The sequence below is a fragment of the Rhinatrema bivittatum genome, chromosome 8 (genome assembly GCF_901001135.1).
Source record: "Rhinatrema bivittatum chromosome 8, aRhiBiv1.1, whole genome shotgun sequence".
NCBI lineage: Eukaryota > Metazoa > Chordata > Amphibia > Gymnophiona > Rhinatrematidae > Rhinatrema > Rhinatrema bivittatum.
In genome coordinates, this window is record NC_042622.1 from 179,874,206 (window position 1) to 179,897,605 (window position 23,400).

The 23,400-nt window shown below is 41.9% G+C and overlaps 2 protein-coding genes across 3 annotated transcripts in view; both read left to right on the forward strand.

Annotated features, from left to right (window-relative positions):
• The first annotated feature begins 2,496 nt into the window (after positions 1–2,496).
• On the forward strand, positions 2,497–13,284 carry LHX1 (LIM homeobox 1). The gene is given in 8 exon segments (XM_029613844.1): positions 2,497–3,413; positions 6,395–6,420; positions 6,423–6,476; positions 6,479–6,537; positions 6,539–6,614; positions 7,471–7,748; positions 10,691–10,856; positions 12,185–13,284. Coding segments are annotated over 8 exon segments (1,209 nt in total). The 5' UTR covers positions 2,497–3,243; the 3' UTR covers positions 12,565–13,284.
• A 6,835-nt stretch (positions 13,285–20,119) lies between these two features.
• The window catches only part of AATF (apoptosis antagonizing transcription factor), a 96,021-nt gene continuing 92,740 nt past the window's right edge, over positions 20,120–23,400 (forward strand). Inside the window, exons 1-4 of one of the 2 annotated variants that reach the window (XM_029611712.1) lie at positions 20,120–20,267; positions 20,992–21,180; positions 21,527–21,775; positions 22,691–22,828. In XM_029611712.1, the coding sequence (XP_029467572.1) occupies positions 20,183–20,267; positions 20,992–21,180; positions 21,527–21,775; positions 22,691–22,828 (661 nt within the window). In that variant the 5' untranslated portion in view covers positions 20,120–20,182. The remainder of the gene's footprint in view (positions 20,268–20,991; positions 21,181–21,526; positions 21,776–22,690; positions 22,829–23,400) is intronic. The other variant, XM_029611713.1, reaches the window with a different exon arrangement.

Sequence of the window (23,400 nt, forward strand, 5' to 3'; positions counted from 1 at the left end):
GCCGTATTGATTCCAGGTTTAACGTTTACCAATAAACGCCGAGAGAATACAAAACCCAAGCAGCTGAATGGGACTCAGACCGGAGGGGGGGGGGGGGGGGACGACTTCGGTTCCAGCCCAACTTCAAGCAGTCAGGGCAGGGCAGGGAAGAGGAGAACAGTGCCCTAAGTGATGATGAGTTTTAGGAGCGGGGTTTTAGGCTCGTCCCGCTGCAACAGCCACGCAAAATAAGGCCAAGATATCTTTCTATGGCCCCCGCAAGCAACTATTCCACTTCGTATTGCATGTAATGCTACTTAAAATGTACTTACTACCACGCTTTAATCCGACATAAATAACTGTAAAAGAAAAAGATCTTTAAATATGGTTCAGGGTGTTTTGGAGTAAGCGCGCAAGAATTTCTTTCTATGTGTAAGTAACTCTTAGGCTCTTGGCACTGAAATGTGTTCACTGCGCGAAAATGAACAAGAGACAGTTAGGAAACCTAATAATAAACCCCTAATACAAAACACCGTCCAGTAAAAAAGTCCAAACTAAATGGATCACGGAAGAATGTCTTCACTTGCATGGAGAAAGTCCCGCCACATCTTCCTGGTTACAATTAAAACCTTTCCTTAAACATGCAGAGGTAGCCAATGCGAGGGCCAGCCTTGCTAGAAGCCAATCATAAGTTAAAGGTGTTTGGTGGAAGAGAGGGTTTTTTTCCCCCCGAATCAGCAGAAACCTTTTTTTTTTTTATTAATCTCGGTTTCAGCAACTGGACAGATCACAGCACGTTCTGGGAGCCTGGAGGCGAGGAGGAGCTGGGATCTCTGCACCGGACGTGAAACTTTGTGGATTTCAAGTTTCAGAGCATGCACTTCCTCGGCTCGCTTTTCTAACCATCACCACTTCAATGAAAGCCGCCAGATAGACCACAACGACCACAACAAAAAAATCCCAGCTTGGGTTTGTTTGCGGAAATGTGAGGCTGAAGCCGAAGTGAATCGAATTAACAAACGTTCGGTCCACATGCAAAGCGTCTCCTCGGGCGAGTGAGGTCTCCGGTCTCCAGCACTGAGTCGAGTCTGCCGGGCAGCCTGTGAATCTTGTGTCTTTAATGTCTGGTGAGTTCACCGAGGACGGCAGTCGGTTCCGGGTGACCGTTAACAGTAATCTGTCCCCAGATAGTCAATGTCCCGCCACAAGAGAACTGCAAACGCAAAATAGGAAACCACAAGCGACCGCTTTCCCCCACCCGAGTACTTGTAAAAACTTGGACTTCTCAGTCGGCAGCAGAGGTGAGATAAGCACTGCCAACTGTCCCCTAAAACCACGAGATTTGGGAATGATCGAGACGCAAGGAACGGGGAGATGACTCTAAGAAGTGAATATTCGGAAACCAGTGAGACTTGAATCCCAGATAATTATATCTGGTGACAAGTTAGTTTCTACAGCCTGAGACCAGGCAGGTTTTATCCCGGTTGGGTCAAGGCATCCTTACCCAAATATGGATATGTAAGAAGATACTCTTACGCCTTGCATGCTGTTTGATCCCCTGCCTCATGACCTGTGTCCTGTACAGAAGCCAGCATTCCGCAGAGATGAATGTGCTGGCGGATTTTTCACACTTGCTTTTCAAAAGGTGGTTTTCAAAATGTTTATGCAATATATAGAACTGATGTAGCCCAGGCTTACTTGCAAAAAAAAATAAACACATACATTCGTTCCTTGTTACAAAATCATGCACACCTTTATGACATTGCATTCCACTGCATAATAAATCCAACCAACTTACTTTTGTATCCTTGTATACATCTGACGGTTGTCCCTTTTAGCCATTTTTTTTCCAGTAAAATAATTAACAGGTATTGCACTAAATTATTAGGATTTCTCATGTGCACCCCATTACGATGCGTTTTAATAAAATCCGCCCCGTCCCCAGCCCAGTTTTTTTTTTTTTTTGCCACATTTATATATATATATATATGAATCTGCCTTTAGCTTGAAAAGATATATTACCTACCAGTTTTATCACTGTCTGCGCTGGATGCTTGTGCACTTACCATAAATGAAATACTACAATCCTGATCCACCTCCACTATATATATTTCAATATCCTCCCAAATAAAAAAAAAAAAGGAAAATATGACTTTACCTAACACTTTTGACAATGGGTGGCTTTCGCCTATTCTCTCTGCACATGGTCACATTGCACTAGCGAGGCCGGGGAGGCTGGTTAATGGTTTACAGGGGCCGGGAGGCGGCCGATTGGCTGGGGCGGCGCGTGACGTCAGGGCGCGCTGGATAAGGCTAGCTCCGGAGCGCCGGGGCAGCGCGCAGAGTTCCCGTGGAAGCTGGATCCGGCGCAAAGCGAGGCGGCCCAGGGAGGAGCGTCCCGCACAGCCGCCTGAGGGACGCGCGCCATCCGCCGGGACGCGGAGCCGGGGAGGCGAGCAGGCGGCGCAGAAAGGGCGCGCTTCCCTTCCTTTTTTTTATGGCACATGGGACCTTTCACCTGAGAGGAAGAAACACAAAAAAAAAAAGGGGAGAGAGAGGGAGAGAGAGAGAGAGAGGACTGGCATTGAAAGCCCCGCAGAGCTGCCTGGACAAGGCTAGGAATTGTGACTCTAGAGAAATCAGAGGGGTAGGTAAACTCTCTTGCTGAAATTAACTAAGGAGGAGGAAAGCAAAGAGACAGGGCGAGGGATCATCGCGATGGTCTAGAGCAAAAAATAATAATACAATAATAATTAACATCTAAGGAGACACCCCCCCCCCCCTCCCCATAGGGCGGGGAGTGCAGCTTCTCCTTGGAAGCAATAGCCAATGTTGGGTGTAGGTTGGAGGAAGCATGCACATCTCTCTCTACAATGTTTGGTACCCTTTGATTTCTTTTGGAAAGCGGAAGCACTTTGACTCCTGACTGCACTACCTCAGCTCTGAGAGAAACCATCTCGTCAGCATTGTTTCCTTTCTATTTTCCATTCTTCGTGTCCCTAACCCCCCCGCGTTTTGATTCGGGCTTGGTCGGGGGTTCTCCAGCGTTTCGGAGCTGTTCTGGTCGTACTAAGACAGTTGCAAAGAAGATCTGCCCCTACCCGCCGGCTTGTTTCTAACCCCCGGGGTCTTTTGTTGTTGTTGTTGGGTTTTTTTGTTTGTTTTTTTCTTGTTCTACGACCTGTGACATCTGGGACCCCCCCCCCCCCCTCCCATCCAAAAACAGAACCCCCCCCCCCCCCTCTCAAAAAACCACCAAAGACAATGGTGCACTGCGCGGGATGCGACAGGCCCATCCTGGACCGCTTTCTGCTCAATGTTCTGGACAGGGCTTGGCATATCAAGTGCGTTCAGTGCTGTGAATGTAAATGCAATTTAACAGAAAAATGTTTTTCCAGAGAAGGCAAGCTTTACTGTAAAAACGACTTCTTTCGGTAAGTACTCCGCTAGGATTTCTCCACAGACCCTGGCAAGAGCATCGTTTTTAACACTTTTATTTACAGATTTTCACCATGTGATGGATAGAGAGATATCTAACATATGTAACATATCTATCACAAAATAACATAACGCACGAAAATAAGCAGATTATACAGGATCTGTGCCAGGGGGCAGTGCCAGTGTGTGTTTTATATATATATATATATATATATATATATATAAGTCATATATATGCACATATCTGTGACCTACACAGGTAAGGTTATCTCGTATATTTTAATTCTGTCAATCAACTCATGGGATGGTGTGCAAAGTTAGAACAGGCAATTTAAAGACAGTAACTAAAACGGAAAAAAAAAGTTAAAAACGAATGGCTAACTTTCCATGGGAAAGTTTAAGGTCTGATGGTTTAAATACAATTATGAATTTCTAGCTAAGCATCGACACAGCACCAAAAGGCAGGTATTTTCGTGCCAGCTTTGCGGGTCTTCAGGAGGTCACATGCAGGCTATTTTTTTTTTGTTCTGGTTTAATAATATTAAGCGTTATTAGCACTTCCGCTGTCCTGTAGAAGTGTACCGTATTATATTATTCTGAGCATCCTTATAAGCAGACCTGAATAGTTTACACCAGTTACCTGTATCTTAATGCAAATCCCCATTCACTTAAATTGTAGATATGGGAGGGATGAATTGCAAGGTCTACCTAGCCTGTGTTTTACTACACCTTGCAATATTTACAGATCATGGTGAAAAGCAAATTAACTTGAAAAATTTAGCGAAATGATTTAAAAAAAAAAAAAAAAAAAAGTACCCTCTAAATATCGATGCTGTCAGTCTGCAATCAGATGCAAAACAGATATTTGCTCCAGAGGGGAAATCAAAACAGAAGATGACCTGGTAACTGTAAGCCTCCCAATGAATTTCCCAGCATATTTTGAGGTCAAGCGACGGGTTGCAGTGATAATTTGACGGATGAAAATGACACAACTCTGCAGATAAGGCAAAGATGTGGCGCCGGTCCCGGGAGCTGGTGCAGATGCCCCCTTTGATACAGGCCCAGAGAAAATGTCATTTCCACCCGATTTGGTATCAGCCCTTGTTCTTCTTTCTAGAAATGGTTTGTAGCTCAGGACTGAGAATGGGGCATCCACGCTTTCCTGTACTAAAAAGTTTCTGAGTGTCACAATAGTTGATGGATTATTGACATGGCATGTATTATATGCCCCTAGCTTTCCAATCTTTCCTCCATTAGAGGTGGCACAAGTGAAACTGTATTTTTGCAGTGGAAATGGTCCCATTTGCTGGCAGAATAAGTTTGTCCGTGGAGCTTGTGATGTGTTATTATTCTACTTATTCAGTAGTGATAGGAAATAGCACGTCCAAAAGCTGCAGACTTTTTTGGAGGAAGTCTGTGCTGGGAGGTGGGTAGTGTTAGGTCTGTCTGCTCTGGGTTTCAGCTGTGAGTTCTAGTAAAGATGTGATAAATTGATCTGAATAATAAAAGTGTTTGAAGAGGAAAGGAAACAGTACACACTCACATGACAGACTAGCAATCAACATCCAGCACTGCAGAAAGAAATCTGGTTAGACTGCCTCATCCTCCAATCACTATAAGTTCTTAAGGATTTTTAAGTAGAATAATCTTTCTCTCGCTAGATAGATAGATATAGATGATAGATACTCTTCTTTGCCAGGCATTTTGGTAAATCTTGCATTTTATTTAACGTATTTTCAGCCAGAGAAATTCCGAAATGGTTCGCTCTATGAAATGCCAATGTGGCTAAAACAAAGTTCAACAATATACTAATAAGTGAGATTTCATTTCACCCATAACATTTTTTCTCTTTGGCAATGTCCATTTCATTATGAATAAAATCGTAAAAGTAAAATGGGATGTTTTTTAAAGGACCTTTTTGTCCAACTGCGTTTTTAATTTTGTTTTATTTTTGCTGAATGAGTGAAGATAAACTGAACCTAATTTTAGCTGTTATAATTTTCTTTCATTCCCCTTCCCTTTTGATAGTTTTAAATACCAAGCCAATGTTCCTTTTAATATTGAAAAAGTAATGAAACCATTTAATTACAAATAGTTGCATTAGTTATGTTTTAGTTTTCGATTCCTGCCTCAGAAATAAGGAGCGTAAATATTTATTGCTGGGTTTTTATCTTTAATTCATTAAGAAAGCAGGGGCAGGTCAGCCCATTTATAGATCAAGTGGCACAAATGATTTTAATCTGCCATTATTGTGTATTAAGATATTTAATACATTTGCTGTACTCATCTAAAATCAGAAAAAAAAAAAGTTATGAAATCGTTTAGCTCAACATTATCAATATAGTATAAAATAATATTATTAGAATGTAAGCGGCTTTGAAAAAGAGTATCTGATTTAGAAATAACAGTTAATTCATCCCCTAAAGATTCTGAAGAATTTAAACGATTTTTAAAATCTCAGTAAAATATTTCTCTCTCTCTGTGCTGTATGGTAAATTTGATATAATCGCTTTTATGCATCGGACCTAGAAGGTGTGCGCACAACACAGAGCATCCTCAAATGAGCAGCTCTTCCCAAATTCTGCTTACTCTTTATTAGGGAGTCCCTTAGTTAAACTTGCCGAGAAAGAAGCTCACCGTTTTGGCCTTGGTATTTAAATTCAAGCACCAACAATCCAGGGTCTGTCTTCTAGACAACTTTCACAAAGAAATATTCCCTTTGCTTGGAGCCTCTCCCGGGATTTTTTATGAACACTGGAAGGAGGAGGGTGGGAATTAAGGAAGTGTATTTAAAAACTCTCAGGTAGTGTAAGTTTGACAAATAAAGCGGAGTAACCGACTAGCGCTGGATTCCTTTTGTTTTTTTTTATGCTCCCGATCTGTGATCAATTCGAATGCTCCCCTTTATTTTACGAGGCGAGGCTGCAGAGCTGCAATTAACGCTCGCCGGGCTGATCGGTGCCTTCTTCTCTGCCAGGCGTTTCGGCACCAAGTGTGCAGGCTGCGCCAGGGGATCTCACCCAGCGACCTGGTCAGGAAGGCAAGGAGCAAAGTGTTCCACTGAACTGTTTTACATGTATGATGTGTAACAAACAGCTCTCCACTGGGGAGGAACTCTACAATCATCGACGAGAACAAGTTCGTCTGCAAGGAAGATTACCTAAGCAACTCCAATCTTGCCAAAGAGAGCAGTTCCTGTCAGGTAAGGGCGACCGGAGCCGGAACCGTACCCGCTGCTGCGCGAAAAAAAAAAAGAAAAAAAAATCCAGCTCCAGAGCGTTACGCGGTATGCGCTGCATCCTCTTGTGATCGTTTCGCATCTATTGGAGAGATGCATTCGCCAAAAAAATATAGAACTAGAATAACCTGTAATAGCAGATATTATTATAGATTTTTTGCAACGTTTTCTGATTGAACGGAGCTCTAAACGTTCTGCAGCTTTACTATATATATGCGCAACGGGAGTTTTGCAAGATGTCAATTAACTGGAATATGTTCTGTATTATGATTAAATATTATATGTGTAGTGGCAAATAAGGAATAAAGAGAACAAAATGCACGCCCTAGTTTTCTGTAAGATAGATGTTTTTGCTTTAATCTGGTAGGAGAAAATGTCCTTAGAGTTCTTTAATATATCACCACCATCTTTTCCAGATACTTAACAATTCTCTTTTTATCTTCCTGGCAAAAAAAAAAAGCCCAAAAGATGTTAAAGTCTATGACCCAAACAGAATCAATGTTTCGGCTGGCTTCCTCCGAACTGCAGGAGTTCGTTGGGGTCCAGCTCTTTCTGGGGGAAAAACCCCCCAATACACACACTCAATTTGGGGGCCTTAATATTAGATAACAGAGTTATTTGCATGTATTAATTAGCAAACGTTCAGGCAAGAGATCCCAAAATACCGTAGAGCATGGTGGAAGTCACGCAAATAATCCCTGTTAGAAAGATCTCTCTCTTTTGGGTTTTTTTTTGTCCATGCTACGAGTTTGCTTAGGACGGGATTGCATTCCACCAGCTCCAGCTGACCCGCGGGTTCTCTTCTTACTTTCCAGTGACAACGGGCAGCGACCCCAGCCTGTCTCCGGACTCTCAAGACCCTTCCCAGGACGACGCCAAGGACTCGGAGAGCGCTAATGTCTCGGACAAGGAAGCGGGCCTGAACGAGAACGACGATCAGAACCTAGGCACCAAGAGGCGAGGGCCGCGCACCACCATCAAAGCCAAACAGCTGGAGACGCTGAAAGCCGCCTTCGCGGCCACGCCCAAGCCCACCCGGCACATCAGGGAACAGCTGGCGCAAGAAACGGGGCTAAATATGCGCGTGATTCAGGTACTGTACCGCAGCCCAAACGGGACCTTTAATTCTGAATACAAGTTATTTAAAAAAAAAAAACCCAAAACCTTCCGCCTTCGGACTTTCTGCTTGGTTCTAAGAGAAAACTGTTAAAATTATAGCTGTGTTTCCTGCATTCAATTGGACCTTCACGTACTCTGCCACATTTTAAAGCATATATAGGTAAAGGACCGAACATTTAATTTAAAGAGAGCCTAGCACAGCTTTAGATGGTTAATACATTTAGTGATAAAGGATAACTAAGTTGGAGCCTCCAAAACAGATCCCAAGATCCCAAAAATCAAGAAGGTGGATTTTGCCCCTTTGCAGGAAGTGCACAAATTCCAGTTTAGGCCTGAAATTTTCCAGTTGTTTTTTTGAAAGGAGAAAAAATAACTACATAAAAGTTCAGTTTTAATGTAAGGATAGGAAAATGGGATTAATACCTTTAGTAGCAGATTCGTGAGGGAAAAAAAAACCAACCTAAAATAATAAATACAAGGCACAGAATCTCCAGTGGGAAAATTAAACATCCGGGCTACATTTGGATGTCCCTGGTATTTATTGCATAGGTTGGAGAAACTCAAAGAAGGAGACACTAACTAGATTTAAAATATTTCAATAGGAAGCATGCAAAAAAATATTATTTTAGCTTTTTTTTTTTTTTTATAAGGCGCCGATTCCAATCTGTTTCTGATAAAGACAATCAAACTGAAACAAGAAGGAATAGAACCGCCACAGATCAGTAATAAAGATGCAAAGAATAATGAAGTGAACATTAATTAAAAATCCATTCTATTACAAGAAAAAAAATAAATGAAAGTGAAAAAAGAACACAGCCTTCTTTTTCCACCAGAGCTTCTTAAGAGCAGACTTGTAGTTTTGTTCTGAAAACGGGGAAAAGAAATGAGAATCGGGACGAGACGCTTTTTGTTGTTTTTTTTTTTTTATTATTATTATTTTCCGATATCTCCATCTCATTTTACAGGGAAAGAATTTCCCCGACTCCAAAGCTTCCTGAGAGACGGTTCCCTAACGCTGCAAACGATACAGACACGAATAACCATAAAAAATGAGGGGAGGTTAATGGATAAATAAGAATGACAATGCGTTGGAATTATTAAAAGGTGTATAAACCCGCAGAGCTGGGGCTAATGGAGGGTTAAAAGATCATTAAAGCGAGGTTAGATTGGAGAGTCTCAGTGTGAGGATAATTAGGGGTAATCTTGTCAGGGTAATAAGAATTAACTCAATCATTCTTGACCTGCGACTGCAGAGCCGAGCTGGGGCGGCAGGGGTTGAGCTAAAAGGCACTTTTATTTTACGCTTTCAGCCTAGAACCCCCAACTCGCAGCAACGGACCGAAGGGCTTCAAAACCGCAGGAATAGATTTTTGAAAATCCAGCGCAACCTTTATGCCCAGTTTAGAACAATAAGTTGAATATTTGAGCTAAAAGGGGGAGTGGGCGGGGAGAAACCTTGTTTACATGGCTTTCTCCAGCGTGAAGAAAAGGTTCCTGCTGCTGATCTCGGTCTTCGCTCCTCCCATGCTCTGAACCAGAAAGGCGAGTTAATAAATGACCGGAGTGTTGAAGCGTTTCTATTTTCAAATGGGACTTTGCTTTATTGTTTGCTTTCTTTGTTGTTGTTGATTTTTTTATTATTATTATTTTGGTTGGGGGGGGGGGGGGGGTTGTGGTAATATCCAAAGCAATGCTTAGGTACTTAAGAAATGGTTAAAAATAGGTCATAAAAGATAGGGGAAACAGAGAATTTGCACCGCAATGCAAGTGCATTTCTTTCTGTGTTATTTAAGATGTCTCGCCACGCTCCTTTTCCTTTCTGCTTTTCTAAAGAGAATATGAGGCTTTCCCCGCCTTGCTTTTCTTTTATTTGTGACTATTTTTTGTGCGCCCTACCAAGTCTAAAGCGATTAATAGAGCATATCGCATCCTTTTCCGTACCCAAAGTGAACTGGTCAAAATGTATTGTTTCACAATAACAAAACAAAAAAAAATCATTCATTATTGAAATGTTACCGGAAACAGCAGCGTTTTTCCTTCAGTGGCTCACGGAATGGCAGATTTCTTTCCTGCAATACATGGGGATCGATCTTGAATTTTTTTTTTTTTTCCATCGATACAGTTTAGGAAATGAAGCGAAATATTTCAGGGCCCGGGCGCTGCCAGCCCTCTCGACCTTGGCCCAGTATCACACATACATTTAGCATGAGGGGGTGACCTGTTTACCAGAATTAATTCTGTATGTGCCTGTTAGAGGTAACCTGTAGGTATTTGGGCTGACTTGAATATCAGAAGTAATATTTGTCCGGTACTATGTTCTGCACCCCTGGATATGTCTCTGTGTGTGTTTTTCTTCGCCGGGGTAACACTTGTGTTTGGCAGTGATCTGAGTGTTGTAAATGTTCTTCATATTATATTAAATATCCCGAGGTTATCCAAAGATTAGACACATTCGCAGGCATTGCCAAATACAAGTGGGTGTTTTAGTTGAGTATAAGAGGTAAGGATGCAACCATGGATGTGTATTTGTAGGTAGGAAGGTTTGAAGGCCCTGTAGGCTGCAGCTTGTGCACAGGTACAGATGCAGAATATATTAATTTTTTTTTAATATATTTAGCGGGGTGATATTGTACCTGAATTCCAACATTGCTGTAAGTCACCTTAAACATCATTTGGAAAAGCAGGGCTACACTAGAAAAATGTACCTGTTCTTATTATTAGTGGTAGGGCCGCAGGGATTTGACGGAATCGGGTTCATTTTTGCAGCGGGTCCTAGCTTTTGCGCCCGAGGGAGGGGGTCTCTGCGCTTCGCGCCCCCCCCCCCCCCCCCCTTTTCTTGAATTGCACGTCTTTCTTCTTAACGCCCCTGCTGGGAGACGCAGCTGATCCCTGTGCGCGCTTCCCTCCCCCCCGCAGGTCTGGTTCCAGAACCGGCGCTCCAAGGAGAGGCGCATGAAGCAGCTGAGCGCCCTGGGCGCCCGTCGGCACGCCTTCTTCCGCAGCCCCCGCAGGATGAGGCCGCTGGTGGACCGGCTGGAGCCCGGAGAGCTCATCCCCAACGGGCCCTTCTCTTTCTATGGCGGTGAGTGCATTGCCCCCGGGGTCAGATCGCACCCCCGTTAAAACACACACAAAAAAAAATACAAAACCCCCACAAAAGCAGCGGGGAGTGGTATTTTCTAGTTCAGGCTGGGGAAGCATTGCAGGGGCTCCCGTGGGACGGTCAGAAGGCGACTGGGAGGGGGGTCTCAGCACAGTCTGTAGCGAGATGGGTGTTGGGAGACTCAAGGAGAGGACGGGAAGGACGGCCTAGGAGTTTCTGCAGAGTTGGGGGGTTGTTGTTTTTGTTTTTTGTTTTTTTGCCAGGCTAGCCAGTTACCTCCCAGAGGACCGCATAGCTAATTACCTGGCTCATGCATATGTATTGGCCGTTGTCCTCCTAAGCAAGTTCAAGTTTCTTCAGTAAGTTTCTGACCAGCAAAAGGGGGGAGAGCGAACTGTTTTAAAAAGGAAGACCGGGGAGAGCCGCAGAACGAGCTGGCCCCGCGTTCCCGGCCCTAAACTAACTTTAGGGAAAATCTACAGAGAGGTCCAAGAGTTTCTCGGCCCATCCCTTTAAAACAGGCAATGAAGCTGCAACAGAAAGTCGTGGAACGGGGAAGGGGCTTCGCGTCTCCGGCTTCCAGGGGAGATGGGCGAAGTCGGGGATTGCGTCCCTTCAAACTTGGGCCAGGGACTGTCAGAAACCCCGGGCGTTTTGGGGGGGGGGGGGGGGCTCTCATCGGCGGCTTTATCTGCACTCCGGAGCAAACTCCTGGCGCGCATGGCTTCCGACGCCCGGTCAGTTAATGGGTAACAGAGCCTGGGTAAATCATTACCCATGGCCCTTATAAGAAGGAAGGATTTCAACGACCTGCTCCTTACAGTCCTGGCCCAGGAGGACATCGTCGCCCTCGCTAAAGGGAGCTACATCTTCCAAACGGGCTGCAACGCCAGACCCCCTCCCCCCAATATTCAGTAATCCCAGGTCCTGTTTCTGATGAGTAATTTGCTCTCTGGTCTGAGTCGCCGTTTGCCGTGAAGAGTGAGCGAATTCAAGAAGGCACGGAATAGGCAGGCACAGCGGCTCCTTAATTGCCAATAAAACCGACTTTAAGGGTGAAGCAAAATAAGACAGAGGAGGAAAGTTGGCAGACGGGATGGAGGGGGGTCAGTTCGGGACTTTGCCTGCCCTCATCTACCGAGCCTACTACTAGACAAAAGGACCGGGCCTAAGCTGCCAGAAAAGAAGCAGTGACAAGAAAAAAAAACCAACCCCAAATCTTGTTCCTCTATTTTGAAACTCTCTCTGCTGATACTGTGAAGTGTGTACTATTTATGCTGCTGTGCTTTGTCCTCCTTTCTCTTCAGATTATCAAAGCGAGTATTACGGGCCCGGGAGCAACTACGACTTTTTCCCTCAAGGACCCCCTTCCTCCCAAGCGCAGACCCCGGTGGATCTCCCCTTCGTGCCCTCCTCCGGCCCCGCAGGGACGCCCCTGGGCTCCATGGATCACCCCCTGCCCGGGCACCACCCTTCCAGCGAGGCCCAGCGCTTCACCGACATCATGGCCCACCCCCCGGGGGACTCGCCCAGCCCGGAGCCCAACTTGCCGGGCTCCTTGCACTCCATGTCGGCGGAGGTGTTTGGAGCCAGCCCCCCCTTTTCTTCGTTGTCCGTCAACGGCGGTGCCAGCTACGCCAGCCACTTGTCGCACCCCCCGGAAATGAACGAGACGGCCGTGTGGTAGCTCGGAAGGGACCGGGGGAGGGGGAGGGGGGGGCTCCGGTGAGTGATCCCCGTCCCTCTTGCGAGCTCGCGGTGTACAGGAGCCAGCGGCTGGCCTGCCCCGCCCGAAGCAGCACCGCTGTCGGAACCAGCCGAGTCCGGGTCACTGCAGGGCCAGCTTTGCACCTGGGACAGTTGTAAAATAAATAAAGAGAGACTTTGGTTTTTTGTTTTTTTTTTGTTGTTGTTTTGGGTTTTGTTTTTTTTTTGTTTTTTGTTTGTTTTTTTTTACCTTGGCAACGAAATTTGTGAAAGTGTACGGTAATGTGCTGCTGCCATACTCTGACGAGACACAACCTGAGTTGGTTGGACGGTACCCCCCCCCCCCCCCAAGAGCCACAATCCTCATCCATTAGGCAGAGATGGGGAAAGTCTAAAGACAGGCTGCCATTTTCCTGCTTAGAGACGGGTTCTAGCGTTATAGATGTTGATTATTTTTTTTCTCTTTTGGACAGTTGCGACAGAAAATTAAACATAATGAACTGTATTAGCTTCAGAACTGTCACCCCGCGGTGGGGGCCGAAATTTTTTGGTTCGTCGCCCTCATAGCAAAATCCATGTAAAACCCTCAGTGTATCAACTCTTCTACCTTGATAAAGCTATTCACACAAAAAAAAAAAATCCTCATGATAACAAAAAATAATAAAAAAAAATGACTTATAGCAAAACCTCTCACTAGACAGACTTGAAATAAAGAAATCTCTTTCTTTACACACACACACGCACACACACACACACAAAACAAGATAAACAAAGACTATTAAAGTAAAAGCAGTCAACTGTTTACGTATGATGTTAAAAATTCAGGAGTTCAATGTTTTAGTAATAAACCTGTTATAGAAACCTCTTGTTCAAAGCAAAATGTTTTGAACAATCAACCAAAATCTTTCATATTTTTTTTTCTGTAGATGTTATATGACAGATTGCAGGCTTGTGGTTCACTGTGCTAGTTTGTTTTAAGCTGTTGTTTACAGAAGATAAGGAAAACAAAATGTGGAAATCCGTTACCAAATAAAGTAATTACATAGCACAAATACAGCAGCACGGTGCGTGGCACCAGCAACCCGAGGAAGTGTTTAAATAGAGTATTACAAGGTTTAAAAACAAAACAAATCACATAAACAAAAAAAACAAACAAACATCTTTGCTACTTTTTAGTCCTGTTGAACGTTCATGGAATTGTTAATATGACTTATATAGACTCACACAGGTTTTATTTTTGTGTCTTTAAAGAAAAGTCCAAAATATTTAAATTTTATGGTCAAATATGCAGTCAACAGCTGCTACACTTTCTTTATATATTAAATTTCTCATATGTCTTTTATTGTTCTAATAAACCTAAGCTTGTGTGACCTCCAGTGCATATTAGACCATTCACTGTATGAAAGGCAACATGTTGAATAAATTTGTGAGTTTGTAATAAAAATAGAAAATCAGATGTTCCGATAGTTGTGTTTCATTGGATGTGTTTCCTATTTAGGATGTACTGGAGAGAGAAATCCCCTACCGGAATAAAGTGCATTTTGCAAGGCTAGGCCCCCTTGGCCAATGAAATACAATGTTGCTTGTAGGTGGTACATTTTAATGTATATAAAGGAGTTAATTGTGTCAGCAAAAAATATTTTTGTTGCTAAAATATGTTGGGAAACAAGATCAGATTGTGACCTAAACATGCGATAGTATGAGAATACGATAAGACAAACCACAGAAAACCTGTTTGTATACAGTTGTATGCCAACATATAAATCTAGACATACGGTAATCAGTTTAGAGTCAATTCATCTCAATTCCGTTTAGTTTCATAGCTAATTCTACCTCCTAATTTATGGCTTTGTAATTATAGCGGTAGGTGTGCGTTTGGAAGAGAAATCCTTTCCCAGAATTGATAAAATTCAGTTTGCATTCTTCTCCAAAATCGCCTACTAAGACGGAAGGTTCTTTTTTAAACTCAGTGGATGGTTTCTGGTGGGGGGCGACGACAATGTTTATTCTACAAGCTGGTGAAGCCAAAACGATTACATTTGAAAGCTGCGTTGGCTACAGTATGATTTGAAAGTGAATACGGGTTGCAATAATCTCCATTTTCAGGGGAATCTACTGGTGGTATATTAGCCTGTAAAATAGGTCCACTTCAATTGTTGCTGGCTCTAGAAAACTTGTTTCCTCATATTCCTTTATCTCCAGAATTAATTATCATTGTAAAAAAATAATAATATATAACATTATGTGGATTTTCGCTGTAAGTATATTCTGACAACCAAGCAAAACTCGGTAGGGCCCTGTTAGCCTCAGAAATGCTGGGAAACAAAGAACAGAATGCACATTTTTAATATTCCTAAAATTGCATTAATTCAGACATCTTATTCCCATGTCACTCTTTTGCGATTTTGCTTTATAAATAAAACATAATATACCCACAATATCTATCTTTCCTGAAGTTTGGGTTGTTGTTTTTTTTTTTTTTGTTTTTTTTTTTTGCATTCTCCGGTTGGAAGCTTTAGTGCAGCCCATTCAATAGTTGTTTTGTGAATTTTTATTTTTATTCACAAGGGTTACTATCTGATATCCAGCTCAAAAGTATTTTAATGTATTGTAAAGGTCGTTATGAGCAGCATGAAATATTTTTCTCATAGAAGGCCATTCTTGAATTATATCGTAAAAGAGCTATATGAAATTAAAATAACAAAATGTTCAAGGTACTCTATCTTGATAGGAAAATCCAGATGTTATCCAGTTGAAACATTTCTATAATATCTTGTTGCATAGCTGTGGGATTGTTAACATTTCAGTTGATAACCTGCTGAAATCTTGATTTGCTCCTTTGCTTTCAGCCGCGAGAAAATGTTCTGGTCGTAGCAATGCCAGTCTCATTATTTATTTATTTGCAGTTTTCATTTTATTTTATTCTATTTGTAAAGATCTATGCTGTCTTCAAAAACAAACAAAAAATGTTATCTGTTCTATAGTCAAGTAAATGGTAAACATAGTACAGCATACTTTACTACCGCTTAAGAATATTACACAAATCGTGGTAGTTGACTGCATCGTCTGTGCCGGCCGTGCTGTGTAGCTGCCGAGTACTCGCGATCCAATGCACCAGAAATCAGGTGATTATACCTATAAATACATGCATTTGCCCCGTGCCTTTGCCTTTCTTATTCAGCATTATTATTCTTATTTTACTATTGATTTCTTTAGCCTATGGTAAAAATTATCTCATTAAACAGGGCACGCTAGGGTGGTAGTGCCTAATGCTCAGACAGAAGCATTGGCACCACTGCAGACCCAGCAATGTACAGGCGGGCAGTGCAGACCAAGTGCAAATCCTGGAAATGTTGCACCTAAAGCACACCTACAAAGACAGCCCCTTATTATCCCAGTAATCCACTTTTTTCTTCCACCAAGTCCAAAATCGTGCATGGTGCAGGCAGTAGGTACCCATGAAGTCATAAATAAATAAATAAATAAAAAGCAACGAGTGCTGATCAAGTAGTCTGAAATCTATTCCAGCCTCTGGATTCACTGCGCGTTTAAGATATTTATTTATTTATTTTTAAGGTTTTAGCTGACGGTCTTAGGGCAGAACCCAGGCTGGAAGGGGCTTGTCCTTTCTTGCATCCTATCTAGGCTGGAGCAAGTGGTAATTAATGATGTACCTCTGCCCTCTGTGGGAGACAATAGGCAGCAGTGAGTCCAAAAGGAGAGAGAGGTCATTCCCTGGCAGTCACTGCTCCTTCCGCCCTCTCAGCCCAGCTCCCGCTGTTTGGGGATCAGCACGCAGCACTCCCCTCCCCCAACAGCACCTGAGTGAGCGGATTACACACACATCTCACAAAGACTTCGTCTTTTGGTTTTGTTTTCCAAAAAAATCATACGATATTTTTCAAGATTAATCAGTAGAGGACAATGAGTTCTGATTTGGCCACGGGCAAATCACAGGATTTCACCCATTTTGAACATATGAAGCAGGAAACCCTAATGGAACAGAGAATATAGTTATCTTCTAGAGAATAACGAATAACGTCCTAGCCATTCTGTGCCGGATCGGGCTTCTCTAGTGCCTTTACATCCAATATTATAAATTAAAATAGGATTCTCAGTTCGATTCTTGATAGGGAACTAAATAACTACATAAATTCTATGTACTCCAGGGGGCTGGAACAGGGGTTGTGAATCCACTGCTTCTTTTTCGAAAATATAATATAATGAGGAAAAAACCCCAAACACTGGTCTAAAACAAATATTTTATCATAGCATAACAATAATCCTTTCTGAACATGTTACTAAATGTCAGCCAATGCCCTGTGCGAATTGCTTCACTGAAAGCCTCCAGTTCCTCCAGACAGGGCATTAACTGCCAGTGAACAACACCCTGATCCATCAGGAATCGTGGCCTAATTGTAATATAACTCTATACATGACAAATGGTATTATTCATCCCAGGTAATGATCTATGCAAGTGAAAATATGGTAAAAGCTGCATTTTGCATTTATTTAAATTAACTTCCCATCCTTCTTTGTAAGTTTAATTTTAATCAGTGATCATTGATAATGGGAAAAAGTTTATTATGAATCAGAAGATCAATATAAAAATGGAGACCATATCTATTATCATCTACTTAAATAGCATGGTCCTTTTCTGAGAATTTCCAGCCCCACATGACTCTCTTTGGAGAGATATGACCTGCCATTTTTTTCTCATGCTGAATTTTATGTAGGTACTTTGCTGATTGGCATTGAAGGGTTATTAGGTGAAGTAGAATATTGTTTGTATTATATGGTTTTAAGTATGTTTTCAATTTCATTCTAAATTTAAGTTATTTGATTGAATATATGTTATGCTTGTTTTATTGTAAATTGCCCAGAATGGCAGATAAGTGATATATAATTTAAAAAAAACAAACCTAAATAAATAAAAAAATAAGAGATATTGGGTTCAGTTGGAGGATATGTGACTCCAATGTGGGGAGATTTATTCCTGTAGGTAGGGTTTGTGTGTGTGTGTGTGTGTGTATGGAGGGCTTTTTTGTATACCTCTAAATTTTGCATACCCCTAAATTTTTCAGAATCAAGGCCAATTTATGTAAGGAAAGTCTGTGAGTAGAAACGGGGACCACACAGCCATCTCTTGTGCACACCACATCAACATTATCATGCAAATAGAATTCCAGCTTCAGCAGATTAACAGAAAAGCAATGAAACCGAGCTACATTTCAAAAAGAGAATTGTATTCAGCTCCTCTTCCATGCATTTCAGGCTTATGAACATTACGGTTGAATGCACAAACTGTCAATGTGGGTTATCTATTTTCCTGTATCATCCAATGCATTTATTTTGGTTGTATGCACAGAGTGGAAATAGGGTCTGTTACATCTAATTAACAGAAATTTCATCTTGGCTGACATGAAAGTTGTCCAAGTTAAAATATTCCTGGCCAAATTATAGTGCTACAAAAAAACTAACAAAAAGTGAAGCACAGTGTAGCATTTGTATTCAGTAGCAATGAATACAATGAAAGGTAGTGCTGCATAGCCCTAAAAGAAGAAACTAAGCAGATTGCATGGGCAAATTTGGTCTTCTACCACCATTTACAGTTACTATGTAAATAAAGAGTTATTTCCTTTTGCAGTTCTGAGCTTTCTTCTGGATGCTTTGCACCACAACTGGTCAGATGCCTAGCTTACATACTCTACATCTATTTTGTTATAATGCAGTTGTGAAATAATAATTTTATGCATTTAGAATTAAACTGTAAAAGAAATGAACATCACTTGTATTTCCATACAAAAAGCTTGTGTTGACTAGAAGTTAATCACTATAACAGGATTTGTGTTCCACTAACATGCTTTAATACTGTGGCTTCCAACACTTAATAGCTCTGGTTTTCAGGATATTCACAATAATTATTCATGAAACATTTTGGCATGTTTGTTATAAGAACTGGTTTAATTTGCATATTTTGTTACAATCACTCTCCCTGGGAACTTGAAATCCAGATCCGTTCGAAGTCCTGGAGAAAATGATTTTGGGAACCACTACTTTAAGGAGACTAAGAAATATTTGCTAGTTTATGTTCTGTAAAATTTCACTGTAAATCAGAGCTCCACCATAGAAAACCTTTTGGTAAACTTCCATTTGGATTTTTCATTTTACTTCCAAAACAGTTTAAAACCCTTCTAAAATAACTTGGATGTGGTAATTGACTTCCATACAAGTTTGTAATTTTTTTGAATGCTGGAAAGAAGGTTTTATGCTATTCTGACTCTTAAAAAAAAGGGAAGGTTTCCATATCTATACACCTATATTTTTTAATTACTCTCATGTAAGAATTCTAGCCTTATAGAGTCATCATTTTTGTGTGTCTGTATCCCCCAAATAACCTTTGAACTGTTCATCCAGTTTCCTTCTAATTTTGTCATATGTTAAAGAGCTTCCATTGACTCCCCAATTCATACTTTTCATGTGCCCTTAATATTCCTGACACTTAGAATCTCTTCTTTTTACTTCATCTAGGGAAACAGGCTTGTTTGGGTCAATTCAATTGAAATCTCAGGGAGGTCAGCACATTGTGATGTCATCAAGCCTTTTCAAAGCTGCCCAGCTATTGGCTGACATTGACCATTTTTAAAGCTGACTCAATTTCTTTAAAGGGAAAAACCATTGATAATGTTTAATGATGCATTTGTTAAACAGATATTCACATAAGCTTTAACATGGCCAAGTACAAATTTCTGTTCCGAATGTGTGTAGTTGTCCTGTTAGATAATTTGAATACACAGAAACAGAGGTGAACAAAAAGTTGTTGTAGTCTACCAGTCATAATCTTGCTATGTCCGCCCCTCAGTGCAGTCATCTTTCTCCATCCCTTCCCCTTTTAAATTGCACTATTCCTTTTTTTGTCAAAATAATTTTTATTAATAACAAAGGAACAGCGTCCATCAATAAACAGTACATGAATACAATAAAAAAAAATACACGAACGTGGATCGTGCCATATGAATCGGTAAGCACATAGCATTAGAATTCGTGGCAACATGTACCCTCATTAATTATTTTTTTTTTTTGTAAGAGAATAACCTACCCCCACCCCTTCATTATCCACCCCCGCTATATTCCACCGCCCCAGTAACCAACAACCCATCCACACCTACCAGAATCATTCCACGGTCAGACCACACACAATCACTATACCTACCCTATTCAACCCCCTCCCTACCCTACTCGCCCCCCGCCCTACCCCGCCCTACCCGGAGGACCAGACAGACATGTAACCATTTTTTAAATTGCACTGTTCCTGTTGAGTTAGCCCAATAAAAAGGCATCACGTAACTTTTTTTTTTAACTTTATTTCTCTGTACCAAAGAAAGAAAGTTGGCATCATTCCCACATCTGCTTGTTTCACAACTGGCTGCGGGACATTGCTACACAGGTACACGAGTTCCTTGGGCTAAGAAGCCACTGCGCATGCTCTATCCCTGCCCCCGCTCCAGCGCCTGTACTCCAAAGTCCCGGTGACCCGGACGTGACGCAGCCTGACCTTGTCGCGTCATCGTGTAAGCGCTCTGTGCCGGCCAGGCAGCATGGCGGCTTCCCTGCGGCATCAACTGGAGGGTTTGCTGAATCCGTTGCCGGCCTGCGGGGACCCCGAGAACGAGTCTGGCGACGGTGCGTGTGTCTGGCGGGAGGGCTGGGCGGGGGACGAGGCATGGAGGGGGAGGAGGAAGGTCCGCACATGGCTTTGAGGCAGCCGGGGGGGGGGACGGGGACTCGTTTTCTGTGCATTCGTACAGAGGTTAAAAGGTCTGTAGTTTATTCTTTTATCCTCCCCCTCACATTCCACCCCACCTTCCCCCTATAGCACCACAAACGAATCATTTGCCAATCCCGCCCATCAATTACGAAGACAATCGCAAGCAAACTTGGTATTTGGGGAGGTGGTGGTGTCCTAAGGCCCCCTTATGGCTCCCTCACACCTCTCCTGGGCAGCCCTTGCACTAGAAGTAGCCTAATGGTTAGAGTAGAGGGCTGAGAACTAGGGAAGCTGGGGGTTAAATCCCACAGCTGCTCCTTGTGCAAGTTCCTTCACTCCCCATTTCCTCTGATACAAATTTGTAAGCCCTCTGGGGACAGGGACATATTTACAGTACCCAAATTTAACTCGGCTTGAGCTACTATTGAAAAGGCTGAGCTAAAAAAATAAAACAAATATCAAGATTTGTTGAAATGTGAATATAATATAAAGTAACATTCCCCACGCTCCAAAATAAATAAAACATTTTTTTTAAATGTAGGCATTTTAGGTAGGGGTGGAGGGGGGTATCTGTCCCTCCTCTCAGTGTATTAATTTTAACTCTGTTGCTTGCACATGTGAATGACATTTCTTTTGCAGAAACCCTTGCCAAGATTATTGATAAGTTTGATGAAGGTGGAAGTGGTGATGATGCCCTGCAGGTTGGCAGTATACGGAAATGTGCCGCTGCCTATCTTTCTGACAGTGATAGGCGGTACTCTGGTAGTGTCACAACACGAAAAGCCTTGAGAGAGGCATCTGGAGAACCATTACCGTTGGAAGAATCAGGTGAGATGCATGTAATGGGGCACATCTCCTTGGTGAAAATCCTCTAGCCTTCTGAGATACATTAAAAGACTTTTGTTCCCTTTTACCCTTCCATGTAGTGATCTATAGTAGCTGTTACTTTATTACCTTTAGCCACAGTGGAGCCCTTTTGATGAGATGGCTGAGGTGAAAGCATCTTCCCAGACTACAGAACTGTTGCCATGAGCTATATGCACAAACTACATAGGTGTCCCACCCACCTTTTTTCCTAAGGATCTGAATCCAGATCTCATGTGCCATATCGCTAGCATCATACAGAAATCTTTTTGATGATTCCAATATCTAAGGCAGTTCAATTTTTTCTTAGATGAACAAACTGAGGTGGAGGAAGAGACTATACAAGGGGCCTTGGATGATGCTGAAGGCAATGAGGAGGAGGATGTAGATGACAGCATAGAAGAAGAGTCTGATGAAGGAGAATCCATAGATGAGCAAGAAAGTGAGGAAGATGTGACTGAGGAGCAGAAACATGCAGATGATGGAGAGCTCAGGACTTTTTCTGAAGAAAATGTCACTGTGGAAACTGAAAAAGGACAAGCTGTCAAAAACCAAATAGGTTTGTATATGCACTTTTAAAGGGAATCATTCCTAGACACCGTAATATGTACAAATTCAATGGGAACTATAGTTGTTGAAATAACTATTGTAGTTAACTTTGCCTTGTACTGAAGACAAAAAGGCTTGGTATAGTGTTAGTGAAAATTTTAGATTCTGGCTTCTTTATATTTATTCAAAACACAGTGAGTGTCTTTTTTTTTTTAAACTAAAAAGCTTTCCCAGCATTTATACATACAAGCACTAGGGGGAGAAGGTTGTAATGTTGCTGGTGTGCTGCACGCCACATTGTGGTTTCCAAGACCTGCTCTGGAATGTACAAAATAAAATACCCTTACTGTAAAAATGTTAGGGTAGAGTACAGAAAAACTTGACCAGTTTGTCTTTATTGTGTGGTATTTATTTTTTGACCATCTTCAGATGCCTTTCAGAACATCTTTAAAAAAAAAAAATAGATTTTTGAATTGTGGCAGGGAATTGTAATATTCAGGTGCCATAAAGTACAAAATATTTAGAATTGCCAGGGTGGCTGTGCCAGACTCCTTTAAGACTTGAGTTATTTTTAGTTTGTTGCTGTTCTCAAGTGCCAGTACATTGATTTTGGATGCCCTAGTGAACACTTGCCAGTCCCTGATTGGTATAGGTAACAGAGCAACCTGAAGATTAAAGATGATCTTACTATCAGCAGATGCCTAATTGTTTCCTCAGTGTAAAGGTTATAAAATCACTAGAGACCAATGGGAAACTATGGGCAGAGAAATCATGAAATGTTGTAAACATCCTTGTAGAAGCCAAAAATAGAAGACAGATGATGAAAGAATTGCCAAAATTAGTGGTTTGGTTGGTCCCATGACATACACTTCCCTGACAGTAATCCAGAAAGTCTAATTGTGTGTTTTATTTCTTTCTGGTAAAGCACTATGGGACCAGCTTTTGGAAGGACGGATAAAAATGCAGAAAGCTCTGCTTACAGCTAATCAGCTGCCACAGCCAGATGTTCTCCCAGCTTTTAAACGGAAAGGTGGGACTGAGCTTTCCATCGCATTGAAAAACAGTAAGAACCTTCCTGTAGAATCTTCTCTCTTAACTGTTCTCTTGTACTTGGGCGTGTGTAGTGTTTAACACATTTTGGTGCAGGGCCCCATTATTGTCCTACACATTATGCATGCATTTTTGTTCATTACATATAGACAACTCCTAACGGTAGCTGATGGTGGGTAGCAAAACTGTATTCAAAAGCAAAATGTTCCTCTTGCTTGAATGTTCATGTTATGAGGTCCCTGAGCTTTGAATGGCTACCAGGCTTGATGAGGTTGCATTTTTTTTTTTTAATTTGGCTCAGCAGTTTCCTTCTCCTTTTTCAGCTATTCACTTGCAACTGGCCTTTATTTTTTATTTACTTACATTTGTATTCTGTTTTTCCATAAAAACATTCTCAAAGCAAATGTTGTTATACTTTTGTTGTATGTATTATAGATACATACAAGATAAGACCTAACATTCTTCACTAGGCTACAGCACGATTAGCCTTCATTCACAACTACCTGGGATATTTACCGTATTTTTATAACCTTCCTGAGCCCAGCCATAGACCACAGTTCCCCTGGACCCTGGCATGTGCACACT